The sequence below is a fragment of the Phaenicophaeus curvirostris genome, chromosome 9, assembly GCF_032191515.1.
Source record: "Phaenicophaeus curvirostris isolate KB17595 chromosome 9, BPBGC_Pcur_1.0, whole genome shotgun sequence".
Classification (NCBI taxonomy): domain Eukaryota; kingdom Metazoa; phylum Chordata; class Aves; order Cuculiformes; family Cuculidae; genus Phaenicophaeus; species Phaenicophaeus curvirostris.
In genome coordinates, this window is record NC_091400.1 from 23,725,449 (window position 1) to 23,753,177 (window position 27,729).

Here is a 27,729-nt window from a genome sequence, read left to right on the forward strand (position 1 = left end):
CAAAGGCACTTCCCTCCCCCAGCCAGCACCAGAGAGCTGCTTACGGCACATCGCCCGCTATTTCCCACCCAGGCATTGCAGGGCTGGCACTCCTGACAGGCAAGTGTGTCCCCTGCCCGCAGTCTCCCAGCTTTGCCTTGCACCAGGAATTACAATGAATTTTGCAGCACAGTTTCTCTACTCCAGGGTGTTAAAAAACAGAAGTCCCAAGGAGCGCTCCAGGGAAGATGAAGACTACGATCCTTTTTGGCAAAGGTTGGAGAACGTTGTTGTCTGACTTAGAGCTAGAGTGCTCCTTTTACCCCCCCCAGGGGTCATGGTCAGCCCTTGGGGTCCACCCAAGGCCAGACCCACGGACATGACGACCCCTGGACCCCTCCTGCCTCCTTATGGTGTCGTAGTTGGAGTTTTGCTTCACCTCGTTGTTTATTTAGTCGCTGTGCTGTATAGGTAATGCTTTCTTTTTCCTTTCTTTGCCTTATAACAAAAAAAAAGGAAACTGCTTGTAATTTTCCAGTAACTCCCAGGATTCTGTGCATATGAGTTGGTTTTAGAGTTGTCCACTGGAAGCAGTGGAGATGTGGGTACTTAAAGCCTGTGGAATTCAGCTTTTTTCTTTCTTCAAGAGTAAAGTATTAGAAATACCTAGACAGGTGCTAGAACCCCAGACGGGCTAGTGGATTGCTGAAAATTTGTCTTGGGATCAGATTTTTGTCTGTATCAGATCCTGTCATTGCAGATGTTCTGCAGTTGTCTTTGTCGTGGTGGTTATGGACATCTTGAATTCCTGTTTTCAGTCTTGGATGGTGCAGAGGGAATTTGCCCTTGTGTAGCACCCGCTATGGGGTGTGCACCCATGTGACATGGTTGAGTTTGCACAGCCTCACTCTTGAACTTTTCTTATAGCTGTTTTCTTCCCTAATTTTATAACCTGGACAATGCTAGCAAGATCACAACCTTGTGCTACCAGATGTGGTATAAACAAAGGACAATCCTCATTTCCTGCATCCTGCCAACAGTTGTAAATGCTATTTAGGACATAAATTATCTCAGTGGGCTCAATGTTGCTAATAAACCCCCATGGAACACCAAAGGTGAAGACAAGATCCCAGTTCTGCATTGTAAAAATGGCTTGCCCCAGGTCATACATGATGTGATGTGTTCTGCAGCAAGCAAACTGAGAATCTCGAACCTGTCCTTTCATCACAGGACTGCTCTTTACTCTAGTTTGGGTTATACTATTCGGGTTTTATTACATGTGAATTAGGGAGTTTTGTTAATCTCCAAGAGCCTCTAAGCTCAGAATACGTTTAATATAAAGAGGAAAAAGGTTTAATTATTTGAAGAGTTTTAACTGCCAAACTGTCTGCAATGTCTAAGAGTCATCATTTGACTTTTACTACTGTGAATGTTCTGTAAGAGCTGCTTGGAGGGGTGGGTTTGTTTGAGACACGCTTGGAAGCTGTTGAAGTGGAGGTAAGCAAGAAGGGTGACCTTTCTGAGTTCTTCTGGCTTTCAGATTGCTTTTTCTCAAGTTATCTATTCAGCAGCTGACACCCAGTTGCCATTGCTTGCAGTAAGCAATGACATTTCAGTAGTGCGTACAGAAGACTGACAAGAGATTACGACCACAGATGAGGGCAGATTGGGTACTAGGCTGAGGCTCTGGTAAATCTGACTTACTGAAAGTGATTAGATACTTTATCAGAAGTGATGATATAGCTTGGTTGTTCCTTGCATGAGCCTGAGCTTTCTTTGCATTTGTTGCTGGTGTAACATCACACGATTTGTTAGACCTATATAAGGTGAGTAGAACAATAAATGTCTGTTCAGTCTCAAGGTTTGGTAATTACGTACCTATCTCTGCTGGGAGGCCAGAGGGCATACATCCCCTAATATTTGTGTAATACAGGCTAGTAACTAAGCCCTGATCTCTTCATCTTTAAGACACTCTGATAAGTAGCCCTGCTACGAACTTCCTGCCAGAGTCTTAGGCAAGTCACTCCATCTGTCTGTGCCCCAGTTTCTGTCAATAAAGTTGAGTTAACACCAAATTTGTCTTTCTGTTTAGGGGAAGAAGTTGGTGATTCCTGTGTGATTTAGGAACAACCATGCTGTGTAGGGTTTCAGTATCTAAAAGTTTTGTATTTCCATCCTGTAATTGCCACTAGCTGGAGTGATGCAGTCTCAAATGGGTGTTTCTGAGTACTAGTGTTAGACAAAGCAATGGCAATTGGAGAAGGTGATGTTTGAGTGCAATATTGTCTTTGATCTGTTTTAACTGTGTCGTCAAAGAGTGATCTACTATGTTCCTTGCCTGGGGGAGTTTACTTGCCACCCTGTAGCCCTGCAGAGGACCTTCAGACACTGTGCAGTGCGTTAGCCTAGTGTTGCTGCCAATGAAGGTGACAACTGTTATAATGCTTCTTGCCATTTGTATCTCAGTGAGACTGTTTTTCCATCATTTCTCTTTCATAAAGACTCACTTGCACAAGCTGCAGAGATGCTTTTAAGAATTGCTGCTATCACAGCATTTGGATGTGTTTGGGGAGGGGAAAAAACAAAGTGGAAGAGGACTGAGTGGGGTCAGCGGGGATTTTGTAAAAGTAGGAGAGCTCACGGGGATTTACATTGCCAAAAGGAGTGGGGATGGAGCAGGAGTGTTTAGGAGATATTGGGAAAGGGGGCTGCAACAAATTGGGAAGGTATCAGAGGGGTATGGAAGGTTCAGGCATCTGGAAGGGTTAGAGGAGTCAGGGCAAGAGAGGTGGAATAAGAAGGATAATACAGCTGGTGAGGTTGTGGGTAAAAGAGGGATTTGGACAAGGGAAAGGGCCCTCTTTGTTCTATCCTGGGACTACTTTTTTTCCCCACTCCTTTCAGAGGAGATCCCAGGCCTAGGCACATCTTTTTCGTGGGCACTGAGTAACCTGATGAGTTGAAGATGTACCTGCTCCTGCAGGAGGGTTGGACTGGATGACCTGTAGAGGTCCTTTCTAACACAAATCGTTCTATGGTAACTGCATGGGCATTTCTTTTGCACTGTAATGAAGGCAACAATCATCATCTTCAGGTATAGTATGTGCTACTACTGCATTTTATCTTCCCAAATTTATTTTTGCTGGTTTTATTAATTTCTTGGTGTATTAATATTACTGTTTTTCCAAACTTGCTTTTCCCAGTGTTATTCAACTTGATGGAAATTGTCAGTATATTCAAAAAACCAAACTGGAAGCACAAGAACTATTCATTCTGGGCTGTTGCTTTTTATCAGTCTAAGAGTACAGTTCAGCACATGCTGTCTTTGCATTGACTTTAAGATTTCAAACTATGTAAAGCTACCTGCTTTAACAAATTCTATTTCTACCAGTTCCTTAATTATTCATGTAATATCTGCATATGGATCTTCTCTTTTATTTTTTGCAGTTATGCTGAGCAGCTGTTCTTGGAAAAGTAGGTTTATAAGCTGTATTTTCATGTTTGCTTTTACTAATCACTTTAAAGGTGAAATGTCATGATATATAACCACGTAACACAGCTTGCTAGGTGGATATTTGTTTTATGGCTGGAAATAGACTTCTTCACAAAAACTTTCTGAGACAAGCCCCAAAAAAGGAAAAACAATTCATTCGAAAGGAGTAATGTTTTATAAATCTTGGGTTTGTGTTTATGTTGGCTGAGATTTTCAGTTGGGCATGATTGCTCGAACAGGGGCTGTATTTGTTACTGTGCATGAGAAGTCACGTGCTGTCTTTTTGTGAGCACTTGCATGCTTTGCTGCCTACTTTGACTGTTTCTGCAAAATAATTTAATACTGAAGTGACCTATGCCAAATGTACGAAGTGTGTTTGAGAACAGAAATGCATCTGACCCAACAAGTTATTAGTTGTGATGGATTGTCAAACCTAAATCCGCTGCTTACCTTGGGAGTTTGCGAGCTCTCGGTGGGTCAGTGGCACAACTGGATTGGTTCGATAGAGAAAGATGTCATTCACCAGTGTAAAGTAAAAGTTTGTGCACAGAAAGAGAGTAAAAATTTATTTGAAATGAACATACACAATGTATGCATATATGACAGCATGATGATAATCCTTTGGATATGAAGTTGCTGACCTTGTAGATAAAAATAGATTATAATTTTTATATTAAATTAATATTAATGAGATGGTCACATTTCAGATGTGCCTTAAATCTACCTCAACATTGAAAAGCCTACACATATTTCATATCTGTTTGGTTTTAGTTCTTTTTATACCATGAACGTGTTAAATGTCTTTTGTTGGAGATGATGCTGATATCTCTGGTGTGACATAACAGGTATATTTTTTTGCAAACCCTTTCTTCCAAACAGATTAAATTGAGTCCTTCACAGAGGCAGACTTATACCATCTGTGTAATCATAGCCACAGGCTGCGGGTAGTATCAACTGTTTTCTAAATTGCCAATCTTCTGCTTAATGTATCTTTTCCCCTACATTACTCTCCAAATTCCAAAAATTCCCAGAAGTTTGTTATTTATTTGTCAGTGGGGTTGAAACATCCTACGGTGTAGAATGTTATCCCTTGTGAGCTCCAGAACAGTGTGGACCACAGAGCTAGAGTCTAAGGTAGGAACACCAGCAAATTTCTGTAGCAAAGCCTTGTCTCTCCAAGTTCCTTGGGGAAGGAGGTTTGTGTGGTGTGTTATCTACAGGTGGTTTTATCTATGAAGTGTTAACTTGCAGATCAGAAGACCTAGTTCATTAGGTCTGTAGTAGAATATAATTATTATCCTTTATGAAAAGAATTTCCTTCCCGTCGTGAGGCAGTTGGCGACTGTCAAGCGTATGCTCTATAAGTGAGACCTCTTGTGAACAATGTAATGACATTTGAATACTGAGGAAGGTCTGCCAGCCCAGACAGCACAGATTAGATCTTTCTTTTTTTCTTCGGTATGAAATTTTCCTAGTTTGTCCACATGCCGTGTTATCTGTGGCTTTTCTAAAAACTGGCTGGTTTGAGTGCCTTTCAATCCACCTACAAGATAGGTAATATGACAGTAATAAATCAGTCTGCCTTTTTGAGGCTTGCAAAGAGCAACTGAGATGTATGTCCTTCTTAACTGCTAAAGGTCAAGCCTTTAATCACCCAAACTTTCCTAACAAGTTTCTTTTATTTGTTTTTAGGGATGGCAATAAAATAAAGAAGCAAGATGCTCCATCACTTTGTGATCTTCACTGTTGTAAGGATGGGCCCATAAGAAATGGCCTTATTGGACAGAAGCCACCCCCTATCAACCCTGAGAGACTGAAAGACTTTGGTGAGGAGGATTACCTGAACGGGGATGTGAAGACCTGGGAAATGAAGATAGTGAGCCGTAATGAGGAGTTACTTAGAGATGCCCTTTCCTGCATCCCTCAGTCAAGCAGTAGGACCAGCCTGTCAAGCTGTAACAAGCTGATTCGATTTGAAGACATTAGTGCAGCAGCTTTCAAAATCCAGTGCGGTATTCAGAAAACCCCTTGCATGGTAGGGAGTCTCTATGGCTTTGCATTCTCTCAATGTTTCTTTTCTGTTCCTTATAAAAGCTGATCAGAACTGAAGGAAGAGTGTGTGTGAGTTGCAGCAGATACATCTGTATAAGATGACTCATGTTTATATTAGTCATTGTTAACTGTCAATAATAATTTTCTTCTTACCTGTTTACATAAGCCTAAATCCTCAAAGATTTCAGTGACCTGTAAACAAAGGATAAATCACATTAAGGATAGACTTGATGCACAGTGATATTATGGTCCTGGTGAAAATCTCTTGCTACAAGGAACCTGAGTTGGAGATGGCAGACTATCGTTATTGGGATAAGCAGTCTTGTGGGAGAGTCTGGTTTGGAACTCATCCCTATATTTGAGGGTTTGAAGGTGCAGATTCTCCCTCCTAACCTGGCCAGCTTGGCAAGACTGGATGTGTTCTGTAACCAGATCAATCTGCCACATGCACCTTCGGCAAAATGAAGCCACTGAGACATACACACACCAACATATGTACCTATCGATCAGTCTAGGTATGAAAATGTCTGAGACACTTAAATGATATTCAAAGTATTGTTTCTGCAGAAGTCACTAACACGTATTTCATACACTGACTGTAAAGGAAGCATTGAAAGCACAGAGTAGTGTCAACGCAGATTACTTTTCTTTTAGCTCATCGGTGAGAGCTAAAAGCTCCTTTCAGGGACATTTGTTTGGATTAAAAAAGCAAGCATGACTATAACTCATTCGATTAAGTGAATGGAGAAATTGCAGGGTGACTCTTAATCTGCAAGTAAGACCATGGATGAAGCATCCTGGATCCTTATGCAGGAGTCTGCCTGGAGTTGAGATATGGTATTATGAATGATTGTAATGGGTGTTATAGAAGTAGCGAGTAGAGGAAAACAAAGAATTAGCATTGAATCACGCACTTGGTTTGGTTAGAGAGGTAGCAACTTTAGGAGATCTTTTGTGTGAGGTTTGTGGGCGCAAAACGAAGCCTGTGCTGTGTTGTACATTGCACTCAATGTCTGTATATCTGTAGTCCTTAAATAAGATTGCAGGGACAAAAGGGAAAACTTACCAGCTGGTTCAATGAGGCTTAAAAGGTCACATATGAGGTCAGTACAGCTGATAATAGCACTGCCACCACCTTTGTTAGAAGGAATTGCTATATTTAGACTCAGTTAAAGGAAGAAGAAAAGGATAACCTAAAATCAAAATTAAAGAAGAAGAATAAGAATCTGAAGTACACCACTTCTGTGTAAAGAGTGACTTAATGACACGTTTTCAAATGTAGGAGAATTAGCAACTTTATGAAGTCACAGGATTTGTCTTCTTAAATGCTTTATTCTCATCGTTCATTTTAGGATTAAGGATTATCTATGAAAACAAAAGTAAAGAAACTAGTATGGTGTGTTAGGAACCAGTAATGCAGTGTTTCTTGTCTATTGTTCTTCTGGTTTGGGTAGACCTTCGCGGATCAGGCTGTTTAGGATAGAAACTATTATCCTATTAGTGCACTAAGCACTTTCCATTGTTTCAATTCTGCAGTCAGATTTGCAAAGGAGCAGCAAGTGGCAGCTCCTATTGCAGGATCTCAGAAGCAAAATAGGGAATCTGGCCCCACCTATGGGTGAAGGACAAGACATGCTTGTAAATCCACTAAAAAGCCTCCAAATGTTCTTATTAAACGAAATATTTAATTTCATACCCTTAAATATCTGTTTCAGACATATTTAGTTTATATAACTTCACTTTGAAAATCCCACAGTCTGAAAAACTTCTCAGTATGTATTACTATGCACACTATGTATTGCATGTATGACACTACTAGATACTTTTAGAGATAAATACTTCAAAGATATTGTCATGCTGTCTTTTAACCTATCGCTCATTTTGACTTATCAGAAATGAGGGCTTGACCCCTTAAATTTTCAGGTCCCCATTTGCTTTGGCAGCCAATGAAGGAGATTGAGCCAGTTACAAAATACAGACACAGTAAGCCTAGGGACCTGGAACCTATGGGCTTACTGCAGCTCTGTTTCATAAGTGATCTTTTTTAAAAACTCACATTTTTGATAATACAGTAACAAGAATTAATATGGTGATACGTGCTGTGAGTGTCTTGCTAAAAAAATGGTAAAATTTTCTATTAAATAAATAAATATTGCCCTCGGACTCTGCATTGCATGTACTATATGCATGTTAATTCCTTTTAGTTCAGGGATCCTTTCTGTTCCAGACACTGAGCATTTTCAAATAGCTTCTGCATACACTCACAATACTGGGAGATATGTTTTATTATCTCCATCATTCATCAAATAAGAAATGTCTTTACTAATGTCATGCTGGTCTTAGGATACAAAAAGGAAAACACTCAATTGTGCATCAGTGGCAGAAACCACAGCAGAGTCATAATGGGACTCAAGGAGAAATTTTCTAACTGCTTCTCTATGTATTAGAAGATGGCATTTGGGTTTGGGTATTAAATATCCAGTTCTGGTAAGTGCTAAAATACCAGACGACAGGGTGGTTTTGGAAAAAAAATGTGAGAATACTTACTTTAATATCTGCATTGGGACAGTAAGACTCAAATAAGTACTATTTTCAGAATTCATAATGGCATGGTGTATGTATTTCACTGGTTTGAGTTTGAAAATGACTTCTATAAACCAGAGGAATCAGGTAGGTAAAAACACACTGTCATGTAATTCTAAAGAAAAAGGTTATGAAATTTGCCTTTTGGAGCTCTCACATAGCATCTGAATGCCTGCCTCACCAGGGGGATGGTGGGGTGTGGGCAATTTTTCTTGACTTTAGATACAACCCTATAATAGTATTTCTGTACTCCAGTATTCTAGGCTATCCAAGCAGTATGGAATGGACATCTACCTAAAGAAAGAGTTCCTCCAGTACACAGGATCCGTGAAGGAGCGAGGTGTACTTTACCTTCTGACATCATTGCCTCAGGTATAGCAAAATGCCACATTCAAAGACAAATAGATTAGTTCTGCTTCATAAAAATGGAGCAGCATTGAAGACCATTTTAGCTATAATGTCTTTGGAATCACAATGTTTCCTGCCTTTTGAACCATTGCATTGAACAACATCTACAAGCATCTGAATGTAAAATGCTTCTTTATTGATTCTTGGCTGATCTGATGATGAAAGGTTTAAAAATATTTGAGAGGAAAGCTTGAAAAATACAATCATCAGCATTTTCTATTGGCATCTAGGTGAAAGTGTATGTGTATTATGGCTGTAACAAGCTGGAACCACCAAACTTGAAGTGATGATGAAATTGAGTTACAATGGGTGATGAGAAGAATCTTAATCACTAATTGATTATGTAATGGGTTTCAGTATCATTGCATGAATAGCTTGTTTCTCATTTGTCATAGGAGGTCATTGAGTCTCTGCAGCAATGATAATTATGCTTGGCATGATACAGCAACCCAGAAACAGTGGTTATCCCTGCACTTTTGTAATCAAACGAATAAATCCTTCTAGTAAAGAGAAACTTGAAATAACTTTACACAGGCAGGGAAGAGGGACCAGATATCGGTTCTGATGGGCCAGATATTGGCTGTTCTGGGATCAACTGGAGTTTTGCAGCTAATTCCAAAAAGAATAGAACCCAGATGAGTGCAGGAACAGCGACTGATCTTGTGCTGTCTTAGCTCTGTGTATAAGCCCTGAGATCACACCAGACATACATATACAAAATCGTAATATCATAATATGATCAGCTAGTAGAGGAAAAGAAAGGGGGGTCAGTCCGTCAGAATGATCCAGGATAATATGGGACAACTTTGTGAAACTATATAATGTGCAGTAAGCAACCCTCCTTTTTAGGATCAGCAAAGAAAAGGGGTGATTGTGGCTTCGGACAGCAACTTCTCCATGGCTGTTGCTTACCACGCCTCAGAGCTCCGTATTCCAGTATTTGTCATCATGTCAACCAGCACGTCCCCAGCCAGAGTGAAAATGTGCCGTGAGTATGGTGCCATGGTTATATCCTATGGCACTACAGCTAAGGATTCCCAGATGCATGCAAGAAGGCTGGCACAGGAGAATGGTTACCTCTACCTCGAAGAGTAAGTGGAAAGTTAGGCTGATTCGAAAAATTAGATTAGATACTTATGCAGCTCTGCAAAAACAATTAGTTTCATTAAAACTTGATCACAGGTCATCAAAAGTTCCCATTACCTGGGATATTACCTGGACGGTCTGCATATTCCCAGGCATAAATCCCTGATGTTTCTATAACAATTTGTGATGGAAACCAAAATGAAAAACTCTTCTTTTCCCTCAGATTAGGCAAACTTCGTGGTTAAGGAATTATATGGGCTAGTATATAATAGATATATTTTAGCTCTCTATGAACCCAGGCAGAAAGCATTAAGGTTAGTATTCATTTTCAGTCTCTCTTTTTGGAGTGAGGTGGAGTAAAAATGAACTTTAATGCAAAGATTTCAGTGACACAGTAGAACAAGAGAAGGTTGATTCTGTAAAACTTCCACATATCTGGTGTGTCTGACAAAACTGTGATTCTGCCTTGAAAAAAGACTATTAAGAAGCTACTTTACACATATATTTAAAGTAGCTGAGGCTGAGTATGAATTAAAGTTTGAACAATTTGAGATCATTGAAGAAGCAAGATCTAATAAAAACATAATTTTAATAAGATAAGACAGGCAAAAATATTTAGAACTGATATGTTTTCCCTTGTTTTCCTTTTCTCTTTGCAGTCTCTTCTGTCTTTCCCTTCCCTTTTCTTTTTTTTTCCCCTTGCCCTTTTTTGAATAAGATTTCCAAAGTGCAGAAATGAATCATTAGCATGAGGTAGCCAGCAGTCCCTCTGATGCACTGAGCTGGAATGCCATTCTCCCTCGCCATCACCACCTCTGTGCAGATTTTATCCACCATGTCGTGTTTGTACAGCCCTTCTTTCAATGAGTTTGCCTTCAGCTCCTAGGCTCTACTGCATTAAACACAGCAATAATTAGTGATGTGTCACAGGGAAGGGATCCCAGAATGAAAAGTATGGAGAAAGATGTCACTTCTTTCGCAGTTGCTTTATTAGGAAGGCGGTATTAAAAACTGTATTTTTTCAACTGCATTTTTATCTCTGCCAACAGCAAGTGACCCCCAGGGTTGGCTAATGTGCTTCCTCTGTCGCCTTCAGCACAGCATTGTCCCAGACTGAGGCTTTCAAAGAAACCCTAGGGAATGAGATGCCCACTGAATTTTTAACCACATTTAAGGTCTCTTTGAAATCCATGGCTTTCTGTAGCCTTGTGATTTCCAAATGTCTGCCAGCCATTTTTCAGCTGATGTGTTAAGTCCCATCTGGCTTGCATCAGCTATCACATTTGCACATAAAACCTAAAATAATTTATTTTAATTTCATGTTTAATCTTCTTCTACTCCCTGAAGAATTATTTATGTTACATAAGGTAGATATTCTTCAGGTTCATGAAGCTCCAATGACAATGCATGTGAAGGTCTTTAGCACTCAGCATTGAGAAACTCTAGATGTACACGTTACCACTAATAATATCATAGAATCATAAAATCTTTAAAGTTGGGAAAGACCTCTAAGATCATACAGTCAAACAGTCCAGACATGTCATGCCTACCTGTTTTTTAAACACCTCCAGGGGCGGTGACTCCACCACTTCCCTGGGCACCCTGTGCCAATGCCTGACCACTCTTTTGGTAAAGAATTTTTTTATTTTAATATCCAATCTAAACCTCTTCTGGTGCAACTTGAGGCCATAAAGTGCTCTGGTTTATTTCAGGATTAAGTTTACAAGAAACAGATATTTCAGGTTAGGAGAAACAGGGTTATTCAATCTGTTACTATGTTTAATTGAAACCTCAGGGATGCAGTTTTTCACGCTCTGGAGAAATAAAAACAGACACCCTCCCCTCTCCTCCACCCCAGATAGTAAGCCTTTTTATAACAGCATGACTGAAACTTATTTTATTAGGTGTAGAGTGGGAGAGCTTTCCCAGAGAGCAGTATGAATATACGGATAACCAGTCTTCTTCAATATGTCGAACACGCGCTCATTGTCACTTGCCAAAGCTCTCTGTAAAACATCAGCTAATCATTAGAATGGAACTCCTGAAATGTCATCTCCTTTCAGTTTAATTCTAACTTGCACAAAATCCCTAGCAATTTGGTCTCTGGATCTCCTTAACCAACAATTCATTCTTTCCTTCCTGAAGTAGATATTAAGTGACGCACTTTGGTTTTACCTGCACAGGTGATGCCCTGTAATCGGGTGTGTCAATGTCCATTCTTCCCATTTCTGGAGTGCAATTAAAATACTGTGTTATGAAAATGACCATGCAAGAGTTCAATTAGAGGAAGGAAACTTTTTATCCAAATGCAGCTTCTGTGAAATTCCAGGAAGGAAATGTGATATTTCAAATTGGAATTGAGTCATTAAGTCTACCTAATTGCTACCTAGGTAACATGGTATTTTTAATAACTACAGATGATCAGGACCTCACTTTAAATGCAATGTGAAGATTGCCAATAGGTAACACTGTGCCTCTGGGATGGTATGAGAAAGACTGATTTGTGACTCAGAGAGATGAGTGCTATGGGTTGATCTGCACACCTTCCTTCCTGGAGAGTCCAGTTTTTTTCTTGCCCAACTCCATTTGCAAATACTGATCAGACCTGACCCTCATTCATTTGTGATCTGGTTACTCTCTTTCTCTAGGAAGGACAACTGTCAAGCCCTTTATGTGGAGAATAGGGCAACAGAGCCTGCTAGCTGAGGCATCAGCATTTCTTTGGGAAACTCAAGCCTGACAGCCCATCTTCAGTTGCTGATGTGTTGTGCATTTCAGAAGGCCAGATTTCTTGCTCTGACTCAAATGCACTTGTTTAAATCTGCAGTCTTTAAATTTATCTGCCCTTTTCCTTGATTTTATTTCAATGGCATATGATGCTGAAAGACGTAGGTTTGCTTTGACAAAGCAAAAGTAATCAGTCGCAGTTCAAATATAAAACCCATTTTATTATATAAAGCCGAAGGCTGACCATTGAACCAGTGTTCTAACTAGATGTTGTCAAGGAGAACGTGATTATCTGAAATATTCATTCACACTGGTAATAAATCTCCATGGCCAGAGCACTCTCCTTCTGGCAGAATTTTCAGTTGTTAGAGTTTTACTTGTAAATTAAGTATCCCAGGTCCTTATTTGTTTCTTCAGATCCCCATAGTTTCCCATGTAACCACAGCACGGTTAGCTCTGCAAATTCAGTTCTAAGTCTTATTTGCAAATCAGGCTTCAGAGGAATTGTTCAGGAAACCAGCAATATGTTTTGTCATGTGTAAGCAGGAGAAGAGGGCTCCTTTGGTATATTCCTAAGGAAAATAAAGTCAAGGATTCGGTTAATGCTTCCACTCTGATTTCTCGCCTTCATCGTTAGCTGTGCTACAGGAGTGAAAGATCATTTCTCCCATCTCTTCTTGTGTAGTTACATAAACTCTTCCCATGAGTAATTTGCTGTGTTTTGCTGTATACGTGAGGTTACCTCTCAAGGGGGCCTTGGTAACCTTGCAGGCATTTTGCTCTCCTGTGCTGAGCCGCTTTGTGTGTGCCTAGAAGTAATAAAAGTACAGCTTCCTTCTGCCTGAATGTCCTGGGTAAACTAAATCAAGTGAAGTCATTGGATCTATAATTCTGTTTGCAGATCTGTTTGCCAGAAAAAGCAGAATCTACAGGCACACAGAGGTTTCATATTTTTTGTTCATATATCATTCTACATTTGCATCATTGCTAAGTTTTAAATAAGGCCCAAACCAGCTTTTATAAATAGATTCAGGTTATTCATGTGATAGTAGCCTTTTCTTCAGTTTTTTTGACTCTCTCTCTCCCTATTCTACTCATTAAATTAGCTTTGCCTGAAAGCGTTTTACCAGTGAGTATTTTGGCATGACTAAATGCTTCTCTTATCCTCTCAGAGTCTTCCAGAGCAATATGAAGGTATCAGATATTGGCTCTGGATTGTGGAAAGGCTTAGCTCTGTAGCAATCTGTTTGGTATTTGTGAGGCCAAACCCTGTACTTATATTTCATGAAACTTCCCATTTGTCACAAACACTAAATTCCATTTGTAAATACAGAGGAGAAGATCTCTTTTCAAGGCTTGGCTCTTAGTTTGAGCTGCACCTTTCAAATTTATGAAGCTTAGGGAAGTGATGGCAATGGAAGCATGACATCTATCCTTATCAGCTCTGTAAACACCTGATATTGGTAACAGAGAGACATGCTCTTCAGCCTGCAGGCTATCTGGGGTGTTTGTCAATGGCACAAGCTTTCCTCCAGTAGGCAACATCCCACTTTACACAGCACACAATAGTTTATCTGATGGCAGTATCCTGTTGTATCACCTCCTGCCTTCAGTGTGCTGCTGATTTACTCTTGCGTGTATCATTTTCTGCTGAACAATGTCTATAAAGCAGTAGATTGAACTATTATTGCATTGACAACAGTGTATGCTGAGCTGTGCCCTTCCTTCCTGCAGGGAGGATAGTGCTGTCTACCTGTCAGGCCTGGGAACTGTGGGGCTGGAGGTGTACGAGCAGGTGCCAAAGCTGGACGCGGTGATTTTCCCAGCAGGAGGCCACTGTGGCTTGCTGGCGGGGTCAGCTGCTGCACTCAAACACCTCAACCCACACATTGCTGTAATTGTAAGTTTCCTCTCACTTGTAAATTGCTGCATTTTGACATCTTTCACCACGGATGTTTTCAAAAGGCACTGATATCCAGTGATAACACTAGCAGAAACTGAATGTTCTTGGGACAGGGACTCTCTGTGCCCCTGGGCTTCACCTATGAGAAGACCCTCTGAGAGCCTGGGAAGCCTCTTGTCCCTTGGCTGCTTGGCTTTGTCTGGGAAAAAAGTACAGAATCATAAAATGTCCTGAGTTGGAAGGAACACACAAGGATCGAGTCCAGATCCTGTCCCTGCATAGACAACCCCAACGTTCACACCATATATCTAAGGATGTTGTCCAAATGCTTCTTGAATATTGTCAGGCCTGGCGCTGTGACCGCTCCCCTGGGGAGCTGTCCCAGTGTTCCACCACCCTATGGATGAAGAACCTTTTCCTAATATCCAACCTAACCTTCCCCTGGCACATCTTCCTGCCATTCCCTCAGGTCCTGTCATTGGTCACCAGAGAGAAGAGATCATCTCCTGCTCCTCCTCCCCTTGTGAGGAAGCTGCAGACTGCGATGAGGTCTCCCTTCGTTCTCCTCTTCTCCAGGCTGAACAGACCAAGTGTCTTCAGCCTCTCCTCAAATAGCTTCCCTTCTAAACTCTTCACGAGCAATATGTGGGAAAACTCTTCCAAAGCAAATGAAATCCAGTTCTGTGTTTTGAAATAATTTCTTACAGGAAAAGCTTGCCCCTAAATCAGCCACAGTGACAGATAAGATAGATATCACAAAGATTCAATGATAGCATAGTTATTATGCAATTGAAAATGAATTGTTCCTTCTAAGAGTAAGCCCTGTGTAGCTTTATTGGTGTCCACTTTGGTAGTGACTTCTGTTATAGCTTGATAAACAAAAAAGTGATAACACTTGTCTTCTCCAGGGGGTTGAATCAGAAAGTTTTCCTGTATTGCAACAATCCTTAAAAGCTGGCCATCCAACTGAAGACCAGGCTTGCAGCAGTCATCACTTTTATGGTGGTAAGAAAACAGTTATTCTTTTGGAGGTAACCATGGTTGTAATTGATTTCTCCAACTGTATTTTTTTCTCATTAATTCAGTTCAAGCATATTTTAAAGGAAACCTCTGAAGAGTTAGAGTTTAATTCATGCTCTAAGAGCAACTTATGACACGTTTCTCTCCCCAAACATCTGGGTACAAAACTGTTTCCAGTGCACGTGCAACGTTCAGGTGAATACTAAGTACAACAGTATTTATCTGACCATGGTGCTCAAAAGGAGCTTCTAAACAAGTGAAGTCAATGGGAAAGCTCTTGTGTAAAAGACTAATCCATGAAAAGGCAGAAAAATGTGATGCTTTAGTATTTTGGTTCACAAAACTATTCTCAGAGCAACAGTGTTTATAAAGAATATGGTTCTTCGAGGTCATTTGCTCAAAATACCTCAATTGTTAAGCAATTTCAGAATATCCTGTTTACCTGATGTTCAAATCTCTGGAAGCTTTGACTTAAATGGGATTGTATAAACAAACAATTTCTTAACGCTCTTGGTAAGCTCTGCCTGTCTCTGCACTCCTTTTGTAACAGTCCTATTGCAGCTAACAAACCCACTGCCATGCTTGGTTCTTCTCTCCTTCAAGCCTCCTTGAACAGTGAGAAGCACTGGGCTGCAGGTTCACTCTCACAGTGCAACTATGCCAGTGAAGAATCATAATTTTCTTTAAAAGGTCCAAAACAGCAAAATTGTCCTGGGAGATTCGGTCTTTTGTTACCCAACATGTTTTTGTCATATAAAAAACTCAACCAATTTAAGATCTTATAATGGCAGCATGCTGCATGCATTAAGGGCACAAAACAGAGAGAACTGAAAATATTGACCTTGCCCAGAACAGGCAACCTCATATTTTTGTCTTTTGAAATCTGCAGATGTGAGTGGACTTTGCTTTGGCAGCAATTCTTTGCAGCTGACTGGGAAACTTGTGGATAAAGTTGTTGCTGTGAGGTAGGTGAAGAAAAGCAGCAAAAAGAATAATGCTTCTGACTGTGTGTTGTATATGAAAAATGTCCTGTACTGCCAGGATATGGTGGTTCTTCACATACAGTGGAGAGCAGGTTGGCAGGAGTTACCATCATACACACGCTGTGAGAGCATTGTGGTGGTGGGATGCCTTTCCTTCCAAGAGAGGCACTGAAGACACTGAACTCAATCCCACATATCACAGAATAACTCCACGTGGGAGACAACCATAGAGGATTGCTGAGTCCCACTACCTGCTCCTCACATTACTACCTAAAATGAAATCATATGATTAAGAGTGTCCAGGCTGACCCCTTTGGCCAGAACTTCACCTGGTGCTAGTACCTAGTCATGCCCCAGATGCAAAATTGTCCTTGTTTGTTCTACCACATGTGAAGTCATCCTTTGTCAAAACTCTTCTAAGTCTTCACAGAAGGGCCAAGTTGTTAGAATATACTTACCACTGGGACTTAGCTAGCCCAGTGCTGCAGTAAACAGTGCCGTCCTGTCTTTCAGTAAATAACAAGCTTTCTGCAACACAACCTTGGAATTGTATGGGCCTGGGAGGATGGAAAAAATCCAGTCATGAATAGATGTATTTTATTCTGCTTTTGGTAGCTCTTTTTTATTTTATTTTGACACAACTCTTTTGCCTTCAGGGAGGAGAACATTCTCATTTCGATGCTGAGATTGCTGGAGTATGAACGAGCCACAGTTGATGCAGAAGGGGCCATTGGACTTGCAGCGGTGGTTGCAGGGAAGCTGCCCGAGTTGAAGGGTAAAAGGTAGAGCAGCTATTGTAAACAGGGAACCACGTCATAAACATGGGGTTGAGTGCCTTGGTCCCAGAAAATGAAGAGAAGCTATTTGCCTTAGGAGTGATGAGGCAGTTCCGGCTCCTGAAATGGCAATGGGCTTATCTATGGCTTCTACTTTAGGCTGAAGAGGTCACTCACAGGCCAGAAGACCATGTTGAACAAGACAAATATTGGCCTGGAGGCCTGACAGTCCTTGTAATTTTCATGTATTCTCAGCTGGTAGGGGGAAAGGCACACACCTCTCCAAGGCATAGTCACATCTGCCAGGAGATCATCCTATCATCAGCCCGTTGCCTTCTCTTACTCCACTTGTGGAAATCAGCCCTGTCTGTGGTGGGGCAGGAGGGAGGCTGTCTTGTGCAGTTGCTCGGTGACACCTCCCTCCTGGGCCCAAGAACTCCTGCCCAGATAGGAAATGGGATTACCCTTTTGCCTAGCGCTCAGCCTGGGGGTAAGTGCCTTTTTGCATCTGGGCTTGAGTACTCAGGACTTAAGCGGATTGAGTCTTGGCTCAGGACATAGCCCAGAGTGTATTTAAACATACATACACTCAAGACAAAGTATTTCTCATGCAACAACACTGCTGAGGCAGCTCTTCAGAAGGTGCTGACAGAATTCATACAGGGCAGCAACAAATTTTAGTTCAATACAGCTGAAATAAAAGGGAAAATGCACGTGTTTGGGTTTAAATGGTTGACAAGGTTGACTCTGCAGAGACTGAATCGCTGTGGACTAACCATGTGGCTCTTCACTTGCCCTTCAAACATTTCTGTATTCAATTTGCAGGGCTGAAATGGATTTAAATAATGGTTGCAGAAAGCCTTGAACATATGTGTTATCTAACCACTGTCTGAGACTCAGAATTTCCAGGGAAATCTGATGTCACATTGTTAAAATTTGAGAGACTTAGAAATCTCCAGCTGTTTATCTCTAACAAGACTAAAATCTCCAACAAATGCAAAATGAAAACAAAGTTTCAGACCAGGTAATGCAGCCAGCTTCCAGGGTCCTGCTGCCTGCCCACAACTGATGCTGAGGGCCAGGAACCCCTCTGACACATAATGTGTATTTATCATAGGGCAGTCCTAGCTATCTTATTGCTGATATTGAACACAGTATTTATGATTTAAAGTTCCTTTGCCCACACAAGTGTTGACGAAAAATCCTCTTTTTCTCTGTTCTTTCAGAGTGGCAATTGTTCTATGCAGTGGGAACTTGGAGCTACATTTGCTGCAAGAGTGCATGGCTCGTGCCCTGGCCCTCGATAACAGAGTGTGCAGATTTTCTTTTGTGCTTTCTGACTGCCCAGGAGACATTTCAAAGCTACTGGAGATTCTGGCTCGGGAAGAAGCAAGGTAAATCAGGTAGTAGCAAGGAAATATAATCACAGAATAGCACAAAGTATATTTATAATTTGGACATGTTACCAAATGTACCTTTGCAGCACAGAATGTGTCTAACAGAGAAAACAGCAAAGATATCTGCTGTCCAAACACTTACAGAAACTATTTTACAACGAGAAAGGATTGTCGTGATCTCTAATTTATCCCTTGTTTGATCTAGAGTTTTGGATATCAAACAAGAACGTGTGTTTGTGACATCTGAGCTCTTCACTGTTGAGGTAAGATGAGATGCAATTTCAGTTCCTCTAGAAGTATAGACCTCCTCTAGTTATTTTATTTTCCTGTATCTCTATAAGACTATGTTAAAGTCCAACACAGGGTGAGCAGTGATTTTGAAAGCAGTGTGATAGATAATTTCCTCTTCGTTACATAGCATCTTGCCTTACCAAACACTTGCCAGGCATATAATACAGGACCTGTTTTACCTGCTGTTGTGACACAATCAGTGAAACACTCCAGCTGTTGCTATTGCAAATCTTCCTAATGTGCCTGGTGGTGTGCAGGAAGTGATGAGCAACCTGCAGCATCCGTCCAGAACTTGAAAAGCCAGCTGTGTAGGCTGGCTGTTAATTATACAAGATCAATTTGCCTTAAAGCAACGTGGAGAACACCCTTGCTTGTGAAGGAATCCTTGGTTTTAAATTAGTTTTATACCTTCTCCGTAAAGAGCACAGAGCAAAACGATTATTCTTTTGTTGAGTATTTGACACAGCAACAGTGAGGAGGTCTTATCAGTTAATGGCATCTCTGAAACTGATTGTTTGTCTCATGGCATATCTCTTATTTCAGCTGTTTTGGCAGAGGTGTGGTCCTTCCACGCTAGTACTGGCCAGCCTAACCTGACTTAGTTTGTGCAGTCAAAGATGGAAGTCAAATCAGGGATCTCTGCTAAACAGGCTCATAACTGGAATTCAATAATGCTATTGATTAAGGGAGTTCTTCCATTTTCGGATTTAAGTCTGATTTGCTACCTGGATGTGGGAAAAGAAGTGTGACCATCAGGTCAGGGAACATGATTCTGCCCCTCGACTCTGCTATGGTGAGACTTCACCTGGAGTCCTGCATTCAGCTCTGGAGTCCTTAGCACAGGAAGGACATGGATCTGTTAAAGTGAGGCCAGAAGAGGCCATGAAGATAATCCAAGGGCTGGAGCACATCCCTTATGAAGGCAGGCTGAAATAGTTGTGGTTGTTCAGCCTGGAGAAGAGAAGGCTGCGGGGAGACCTTAGAGCAGCCTCCCAGTACTGAAAGGGGCTACAGGACACCTGGAGAGGGGCTCTTTATCAGGGTGTGTAGCGATAGGACAAGTGGTAATGGTTTAAGCTGAGGGAGAGGAGATGTAGATGAAATATTAGGACAAAATATTTCCTTGTGAGGCTGGCAAGTCACTGATGCAGGTTGCCCAGAGAAGTTGTGGATGCTTCATCCTTGGAGGTGTTCAAGGCCAGGCTGGATGGAGCTTGGAGCTGCCTGATCCAGTGGGAGGTGTCCCCGCCCATGGCAGGTGGAGTGGAAGTGGATGATCTTTAAGTTCCTTGCAAGACAAACGATTCTATGTTTCTATGATGCAAAGCCCTGCTCAGTATTTTCTGTTATGGATATAAAGAATAAGTTAGATTAAAGATGATTATGGCAAAGGACCACAATGAAGTTAATGAATGCCTTTCAAAACATGATCTTATCAGATTTCTCAGGTGTCTAGAGATAATCGTTCCACAGTTTGTCATAATGAGCTTTGCTCACTGTTTTGTCTGACTTGAAGATAATGTAGCACTGTACAGGGTAGACAAATATCTCTGATCCAGTAACAAACTTACCTCTGAAAATCCTTTTTACCAAGAAGATTCAGCAAGTCCTGTAACTCTTCCAAAGTGTTGAATGTGACTTTAATAAAATAGGGCTTGTGATTTTTATTAATGCTACTAAGTAAATTAAACAAAATTCACTCCCTTAGTTCTTGGTTGAGGATGCTATAACAACTTTCCATCATTCTTGCAAGCCTTCCCAATGTGGCAATTATATCTGAATATGTAGTAAATACAGTACTTGAATGAAAAAGTCCCATTGTCTGCATTTTAAACACAATATATTTTCGCTGGCTGTCCAGTTATGCATCTAACAGTGTTGGAGCACAAGAGGGCTGAAGGGAGGAATTTGCATCCCTGAATAATTGAATTGGATGCTGGATTTGCATTATGACTTTTAATCATTCTGGGAGAGGCTATCAGATAAGCAGATGTGAAGTACCAAGCAGTGATCTAGCTTCATAGACCTCAGTGACTTTGGAGGCAGCTCTGTCTTGTGACACCAAGTGAATCTTGAAGCTTTTCTTTGAAAAATAAAACAAGGGCAATCAAAAAGGAGAGAATATTGAATTTATCTTTAAGCATAGAAATGAGTTTGCTCTAACCAGATATAGAAAAAAAGTACATAATTTCATAGCAAAATTTATACACATGGGGAGGGTTTGCTTTTTTCTTTATTGCTTGTAAAGTCCAGAGCCCTGTGTCAGTAAAGATGTTCAGCACTTGCAACTAAATCAGACCTGTAAAGAACTTTGTATAATTTTCATCAGTGTAAATCACAGCACATTAGATTAAACGTGCATTTAAAGCTGGATCAAGAATGAAAATTATTGTGTGTTGAGTTGATGGTAACAATAAGAAAGGCATTACAGCTTTACCCACCCCACTCTAACTTCAATACAGGTTTTCAACTGTGGATATAGATGAAGCGTTTGACAGAACAGAGCAAGAGGTGTAGTGGCTTATTTGAAACACTAAATCAGTCCCGTCAAGATTGTCTTCTCAGTATTTAATCATCCTTTTAGATTTTCCCCTTCCTTTCCAAAGGAGAAAAGTTTGGCTTCTAGTTACTGCTTATCATCAGAGCATTTTCGTGGTTAGTGTTTATTTATCTGGTGCACGCTTGGAATGCTCCGTGTGAAGATCCTTGCTGATAGTCTGATTGCATGGAGTAGTAAGGACTTTGTAAAAGGAAGGTTAATGTTCAAACTACAGTTCTGAAAAAATAATTTTTGGAACAATATACTGGCAAAAATAAGAGTTTCTTTTAATTTTTTAAAAAATATCATGGCTACATTAGATTCAGCTGATTCTTAATGAAGTACCTTGTACAGTGGAATCAGCTGGTTGCATTCTTTGGAACAATATGGAGTTTTCTTTTGGATGACACTTGGTCTTACCTACAGCTTAGGTTTTCTTTCCTTGTGGCTCAGACTAGATTTCTGTCTTGCAGAGGACTTCACCTTAATTCACTCTTACCTGAGCAGTTAGGAAACAGCTTCCAAAATCCTAGCAGTGAAATAGATAACTCTTAACAAATCATATGAATAACCAGTCTGGTAGGCTTCACGTTTTACAGCTATTGAAGCAGGTTAGATGACCAGGAATATCTATACAGAAATAAAAATCAGATCTAAGGCAAAAATCATCTAGTATTACTACCTAACTGGATATAGAGATCTAAAGGACTGCTCGGTTCATGGGAGGAAGATACAACATGTTTCTGTGAACTTTCCCTGTTCTTTATCAGTAATATTTTTCAGATTCAATGTGGGACAATTTAACGCTTAAACTGCTTCCATCTGTAAACCTCATTATAACTATTATAAATCCCTTTCATTTCATATTATTACTGGGTCAGGGAGAAGTCAGTGAGTAAAATCAATAAGTGACTTAATAAGGTAAAAACATTTGCTATAAGTCCATGCAAGGCTCAGCTATAGAACGGCATCTTGCCTGCTTATTGAGCGTCTTGTATTGCGACTCAAGGAACTCAGCCAAAAAAAACCCCAATATCTGTGAGTTCATCAAGTTTCTAGAAAAGTCTTCTCACTACTGAAATGGCAGCATAATCAAAATGGCAGGTACAGGAGGTTCCTGGAACTGAGCAGCAAGGGCCTGTGAGGTCTTGAGGTGCTCCAGAGCTTTAAAGGGCAGCAGCTGCAGTGGCAATTTTCCCTCTGACCTCAGTGCTGTTTGACATTACGGGGTTATCTGGTGCATTCCCTTTGAACCTCTCAGGAGCTTAATTCTGCTGTGAGTCTAAATAACTCAGAGAAGACCAGTTAAAAAAAAAAAGGAACACCTAATGCTTCTCCTTCTGACTGTACAACAAAATACTAATTCATAAATCAAATGTTGCTTTTTCTTTACAATAACATTGCACATTGTCCCAGTTGTGATGGGTTTCCTGGCTCACATTGTGTGGTGTAATAGCTGCTTTTTTCCATACAGCTTATTCACATCACGCCAGAACTCATTAAATTATTTGAGTCTGCTCTTGTCAATTTGAGTAAATCCCTCTGGGCCAATTTGCATTTTGTAACAGGGCAGAGAAGAATGTTTTGGATTAGAGTCCCCAGTTGCCAACATATTCCTTATTATTGCCCTGTGAAGAGTTTATAGAGGAGCACGCAGCCGTCCAGCTACAAGGAGGATGCCTCCTATCATTCCTGAAGCATTTCCTGCATGAGCTGGCCAAGGCACTGTTTCCGTGCAGAACAGAGGTGTTTGGAGAGGGAGGTTGGACAATAAACTTCTTCTGATGCTCTCCAAAAGAATTTGGTCATTTCCTTCGATGGCATTCCACAGCAGACTAATGTGGTACCAAGTAGCCTGCCCTAGTTGTAGAAATGATAACCTGAGTTTGGGGATATTGAGTAGACCTGTTGGATTGTTATCTGACTTAGGTAACTTGATGGTAACTTGTTTGTGCTTGTGCTCACCGACCTGAATACAAGAATATGTCAAAAGATAAGGGCTCGGGTTGCACAACCAAGTGACATCTATGGCAGCTGTTGTGCTCTTTCTCAAGCATTGTGTTGACTGACCTTGGGGACTACCTGGCAGCTGATCCCCAGACCATAAGTTGAAGTGCTGTTGCCAAATAGTTGATAATCTGTAGTAGCCTACTCTGGGTGTTTACTGAATAATTCAGAAAATTGCCCAGTTGTTGATTTTTTTTAATAGAAATGAAAAGCCTTGCTTTATCTATAGAGCTGAAAACTGTGTATATAAATAAAGTTTTCATTTAGATTAGGATTGCCTGGGTTTAGTTTGATTTAGCAACACAATCACCACATCAGGAACCTAGAAGTGTTGCAATAAGCCAGCAAAAAAAATGACAATCAAATAAGGAGATGTGTGAAGAGGTGAGACCAGCAGAATAGTGAAGAGAGGATACAGGACTGGGGACTAACTCCAGGCAAAAGAGGAGGAGGAGAATATAAAAAAAGCTTGAAGGATGGAACAAACACTGCCCAGAAACATAGCAAATGGGGTGAGGTAAGAATCAAAAAAGGGTGAGGTGGCAGCAGCACCATGTGCATAACCCAGGGAGTGGAAAAAAGAAGCTGCTAACAGATGGATGACTTCAAGGAGGCCAAGTGCTCTGAATACTTGCCCAGGAATCAGCAGAGGATCATACTATCTTTCTCAGACTTTGAAGATGATAAGGTAGGGCTGTTGGCAGATTTTAAGATCATGCAGAAGGGCTGGAAGAGTCCCAGATGTCTGCAATGTCAGTTTTACCTGCATATATAGAGGATGTAAGGTCCAGAGTTTTTAGGCTGAACTGATCATTTTGCTTTTATGAGCATACTTTAGGATGGAGTTGGAAATGCCTTTGTCCAAGATCCCTGCCATGCCTTCAGGAATGTTCCTAATTCTTTTCCCAGGTCACCTGCACTGTGGAGACCAGAGACAAGATCCACACAGCCCAGCTGAGGAACGCGCTCCTGGAACGCTACCCCACAGCCACCCTGACAGAGCGGTGATTGGCACCCCACAAGGGAAGGGGCTGAGGTCCTCTGACAAGTGTTTTACAGAGCCCTAAACTTGAGGCATTCAGAATGAATATTATCTTTCAAAGCAGAACAATTAGCTAATAGTTTCAGGATATTTATTTCCTGCTCAAAATGTAGTGAATGTCCTTGGGAATAAAGTTAAACACAAAACTTTAGCTTAGTTAAGGGAAACTCCATAGTCTCTGCTGGTGTTGGAGTTCAATAATTCATTATCAGCTGGCTGTCTGCATTTTGGCTAGTGGGTAGGATCCAATGGCGTTCAATAAATAAACAGGGAGAAGGCATTTTTCTTTACACCTGAATATAGGCCTCTCAAAGGTTTTTGGTTTTGATGCCCCAAGTTACAGTAATGCAGCTCCTTCTGCTGGATTTTGCCATATTACTAGGGTAGTAATTTTCCATTTCCAAGCCAGAAGCAGCTGTCCGTTTGCTGCACCTGCTTCAGGAGATGTATACATGTGGGGGGGTGTGGGGTTGAACATGCCGCTGTTTGTGTAAGATTTTAGGTGTCCTGTGAGGAAAAATTATGTTAATAAAATGCAATTTTAAAAACCAAAACAATAAATAAAAGCAAAACAAAAAGCCAAACCCCAAAGCCACCCTTGGAAGGTAAAAGCCAATACTATAAGAAAACAGAACAAAACAAAACATTTTTTTCATGAGGGAAAATGATCCTGTTATAAAGTGGAGTTTAAAAGAATGTTGCAGCAATATACCCCACCATATTCTGACTATAACTATACCTCATATGCAGAACATGAATGTAATTCTTCCCGCTTTCAGAGACTCAGTATAAAAAGTAGCACATAAAATGAATTATGTTCCTTTAAAAAAAGGGGTCTCTCCACCATGTGAATTTTTTAATTAGCATTGCACTGATCATCTTAGTCTGCCTAAAACAGACTCTATCCATCTCACCTGACAGATTAAGTACACTGTTAAGAGTGAAATATATTTAAAGATCACGTGTTAATAGCCAAAGGCAGCGCCAGGAGAAGAGGAAGCCTAAGTCTTAGGCACACGGCTAATGCAATTAACAAAGAACACTTTGACCTAAATACTATTTCCATCACTAAAGGCAGAGACGAGCTGATAAGGTAACACAGTGGGATGGCGAGAAATGTAAGAGAAATTCAGGCCCACTTGTAAGTGTTCATACAGCAGTTGGCCCTCCACTTGGGCAAAATTCAATTTAAGGTCAGCTGCAACAGGGCTGATATTAACCATTTCACTTGGTTAAATTTAACCAGGATTGACCCAAATTTGGGATGTAGGTATTTTAATGAGAGGTCTTAATCCTGCCTTCAGCATATCAAGTTGATAATTAAGTATAAAAAAATAGATATTATGTACTTAGCAGAGCCGAGGAAAACATCCAACAGGGTCAGAGTAAACATCTCAATGGGCTGCATGGGATCAAATCATTCCACTTCCCACATGCAGAGCTGGGTGAACTGTTGCTAGGTACCCATGAAAACCAACTTTTTGCATAGCTTTTTGTGGAGAAAGATGCTGCAAGCCCATAGTGACATTCTCTTGTTGTCATATTATGATCTATAAATTGAGCTTCCAGTTTTAGTCCTCCTTGGCAGCTAGGAATGGGCTCGCTAGTGCTTTTCCTTTCCCGGTTCTGCAGTGGGAAACTTCTGTCTCTAAAGCACAATCAAGAAGTCAGATGTGGAAGAGGAGATGTCCTAGGGTAGGCGAAAGCTTTTTCTGCCCTCTCTTAACTCTAGTCCATCAGTAAGCTAGGAGGAACATCATCCAGACAGACAGAACAAACTAAACCCTGAGTCCCTATAGTCTAAAAAGAATGAACTGCATATCCAATCTTACGCAGTTCTCATCATTGTATCTACTACTTCTGGGCATACAGCTGTATCTACAACTGAATTTGTGCCTGCAAGGTAGGATGAAAAGGGCAACATTTTGGCTGTTTCTGCAGTATTAGTTTTCTGGGAAATAGTCTGTTCCTTATTATTGCAGTTCATGAAGGAGCAGTAATAGAGCAGAGACTCTCACAAATGGTGGGCAAATAACAGGAGTTCACTGACTTGGTCTGGTTTTAGAAGGACCATGTTGATTCGCACGTGGAACTAGAAATTATTGATGCCCCAGTGGTTCCTTCCTTTCCCTTCTTGCAACCCAGAACACGGAGCATAGGGCTTGGTCTCCTGTTAATCACAGCCTGTCAGGCACAACTTCTTTCTTCATGATCCGACAAGTTTAAGCAATCTGTACAGAAATATGTGATGGCAGACTCCATACTGAGTACCTGCCACTTCCATTGAAACAAACCACGAACCACATCATCACAGTGCAGACCTGGGGATGTAAAACCACTGTAAATAGAGGTTTAATTATCCTATCATCTCCTTTGCAAAACTCTCAGGAAACTTTGAGGATGTCTCAGGTATCTATGTGAGAAGAAAATGGAACTTTACAACTGAAGTTCTCCGTAGTGGCCAACAGATTCTGCTGTCTGAGTCCTTGGTTTGTTGTCCTGCATCTTCCTAGACTTTATTTTTTGAGAAGCTCAGAGGATTAACAACTTCTTTTCTAATTAGTGGGAACTTCATTTAGCAAGCCTTCACAAAACTGCAGCAAAAGATGTACTGGATGGATTAACCAACCATCAATGCACTCAAAATCATTGTATGATATTGCAAATGTGTTTGGGGGGGGAAGAGAACAAAGAAGCGATGTCTAAGATACTTAAAATGTCAAATATGATATATGCAGTTTGGGTTTATTTTTTTGTGTTATAAATATAAAATGTAAATCACTCTTCAGTGGTAAACACTTTACATGTGAATATAATGATACCAGAGTTCATTTTCCATTTTATGTCCATTTGCTTTAAAGTTAAGATGAAAAACTTCCAAAGGGAGCTAGGGGGAACAAAAATCAAACTTTTAAATGAATGTACATGATTGAAAAGAATACTGAAATATCTGTGCTGCTAACTTTTTAACGTTATGAAATATGATAGGACTATGGCATTTTGAAGACCTACTAATGTGGTTTTAAATGTTTGATTTAAAGAAGTATTTTTATACAAAGTGTTCTTACATACCTTGAAAAAAAACTTTAACGATTATGTAAAAATGCCACAAACTGTTAAATCTGCAAAATGTAAATCTAAACATTGTGTTTATTTGAAAAATAATTAAAATTATGCTATGCCACCTCAACTATGAAAGACTGGTCATTCTGTCATAGAGTACTGATAGCAGCATCGCGTTAAAAATTCAAAGTTCATTTTTTTCTGTTCTTTGTCATTGACACAAAACCTGCGTTTTTCATGCCCGGCGAGCTCTGGGCTGACGGCGAGGGGAGCAGAGCCACGCAGGCTGCTCCTGCCTGTAGAGTTGGGTGGGAGACTGCTAGACTGCTCACTGGCACAGCTGGGTAAGTATCTCTCCTTACTGGCTTGGAAAGAGATCT

The 27,729-nt window shown here is 40.6% G+C and overlaps 1 protein-coding gene across 5 annotated transcripts; it reads left to right on the forward strand.

Annotated features, from left to right (window-relative positions):
* Positions 1–27,537, forward strand: LOC138723829 (L-threonine ammonia-lyase-like). Of its 5 annotated transcripts, none has more exons than XM_069863199.1 (12): positions 1–255; positions 3,427–3,453; positions 5,165–5,507; positions 8,363–8,479; positions 9,365–9,606; positions 14,063–14,228; positions 15,140–15,236; positions 16,141–16,216; positions 16,891–17,016; positions 18,237–18,404; positions 18,613–18,670; positions 24,154–27,535. In XM_069863199.1, the coding sequence occupies exons 1-12, from the start codon at positions 155–157 to the stop codon at positions 24,250–24,252; spliced, it is 1,620 nt and encodes a 539-aa protein (XP_069719300.1). In that variant the 5' UTR covers positions 1–154; the 3' UTR covers positions 24,253–27,535. The 5 variants fall into 5 exon arrangements, with proteins under 5 accessions (XP_069719300.1, XP_069719301.1, XP_069719297.1 ...); XM_069863196.1 differs by having other exon boundaries at positions 104–450; positions 15,140–15,233; positions 24,154–27,537; XM_069863195.1 differs by having other exon boundaries at positions 104–450.
* The last annotated feature ends 192 nt before the right edge of the window (positions 27,538–27,729 follow it).

Bases quoted from the DNA above. Each gene is read 5' to 3' on its own strand.
- LOC138723829 (XM_069863195.1), top strand. From the start codon at position 317: ATGGTCAGCCCTTGGGGTCCACCCAAGGCCAGACCCACGGACATGACG. The intron at 15,237-16,140 runs GTAAGAAAACAG...TGAAATCTGCAG, and splicing joins CAGTCATCACTTTTATGGTG to ATGTGAGTGGACTTTGCTTT. The intron at 18,405-18,612 runs GTAAATCAGGTA...TGTTTGATCTAG, and splicing joins CTGGCTCGGGAAGAAGCAAG to AGTTTTGGATATCAAACAAG.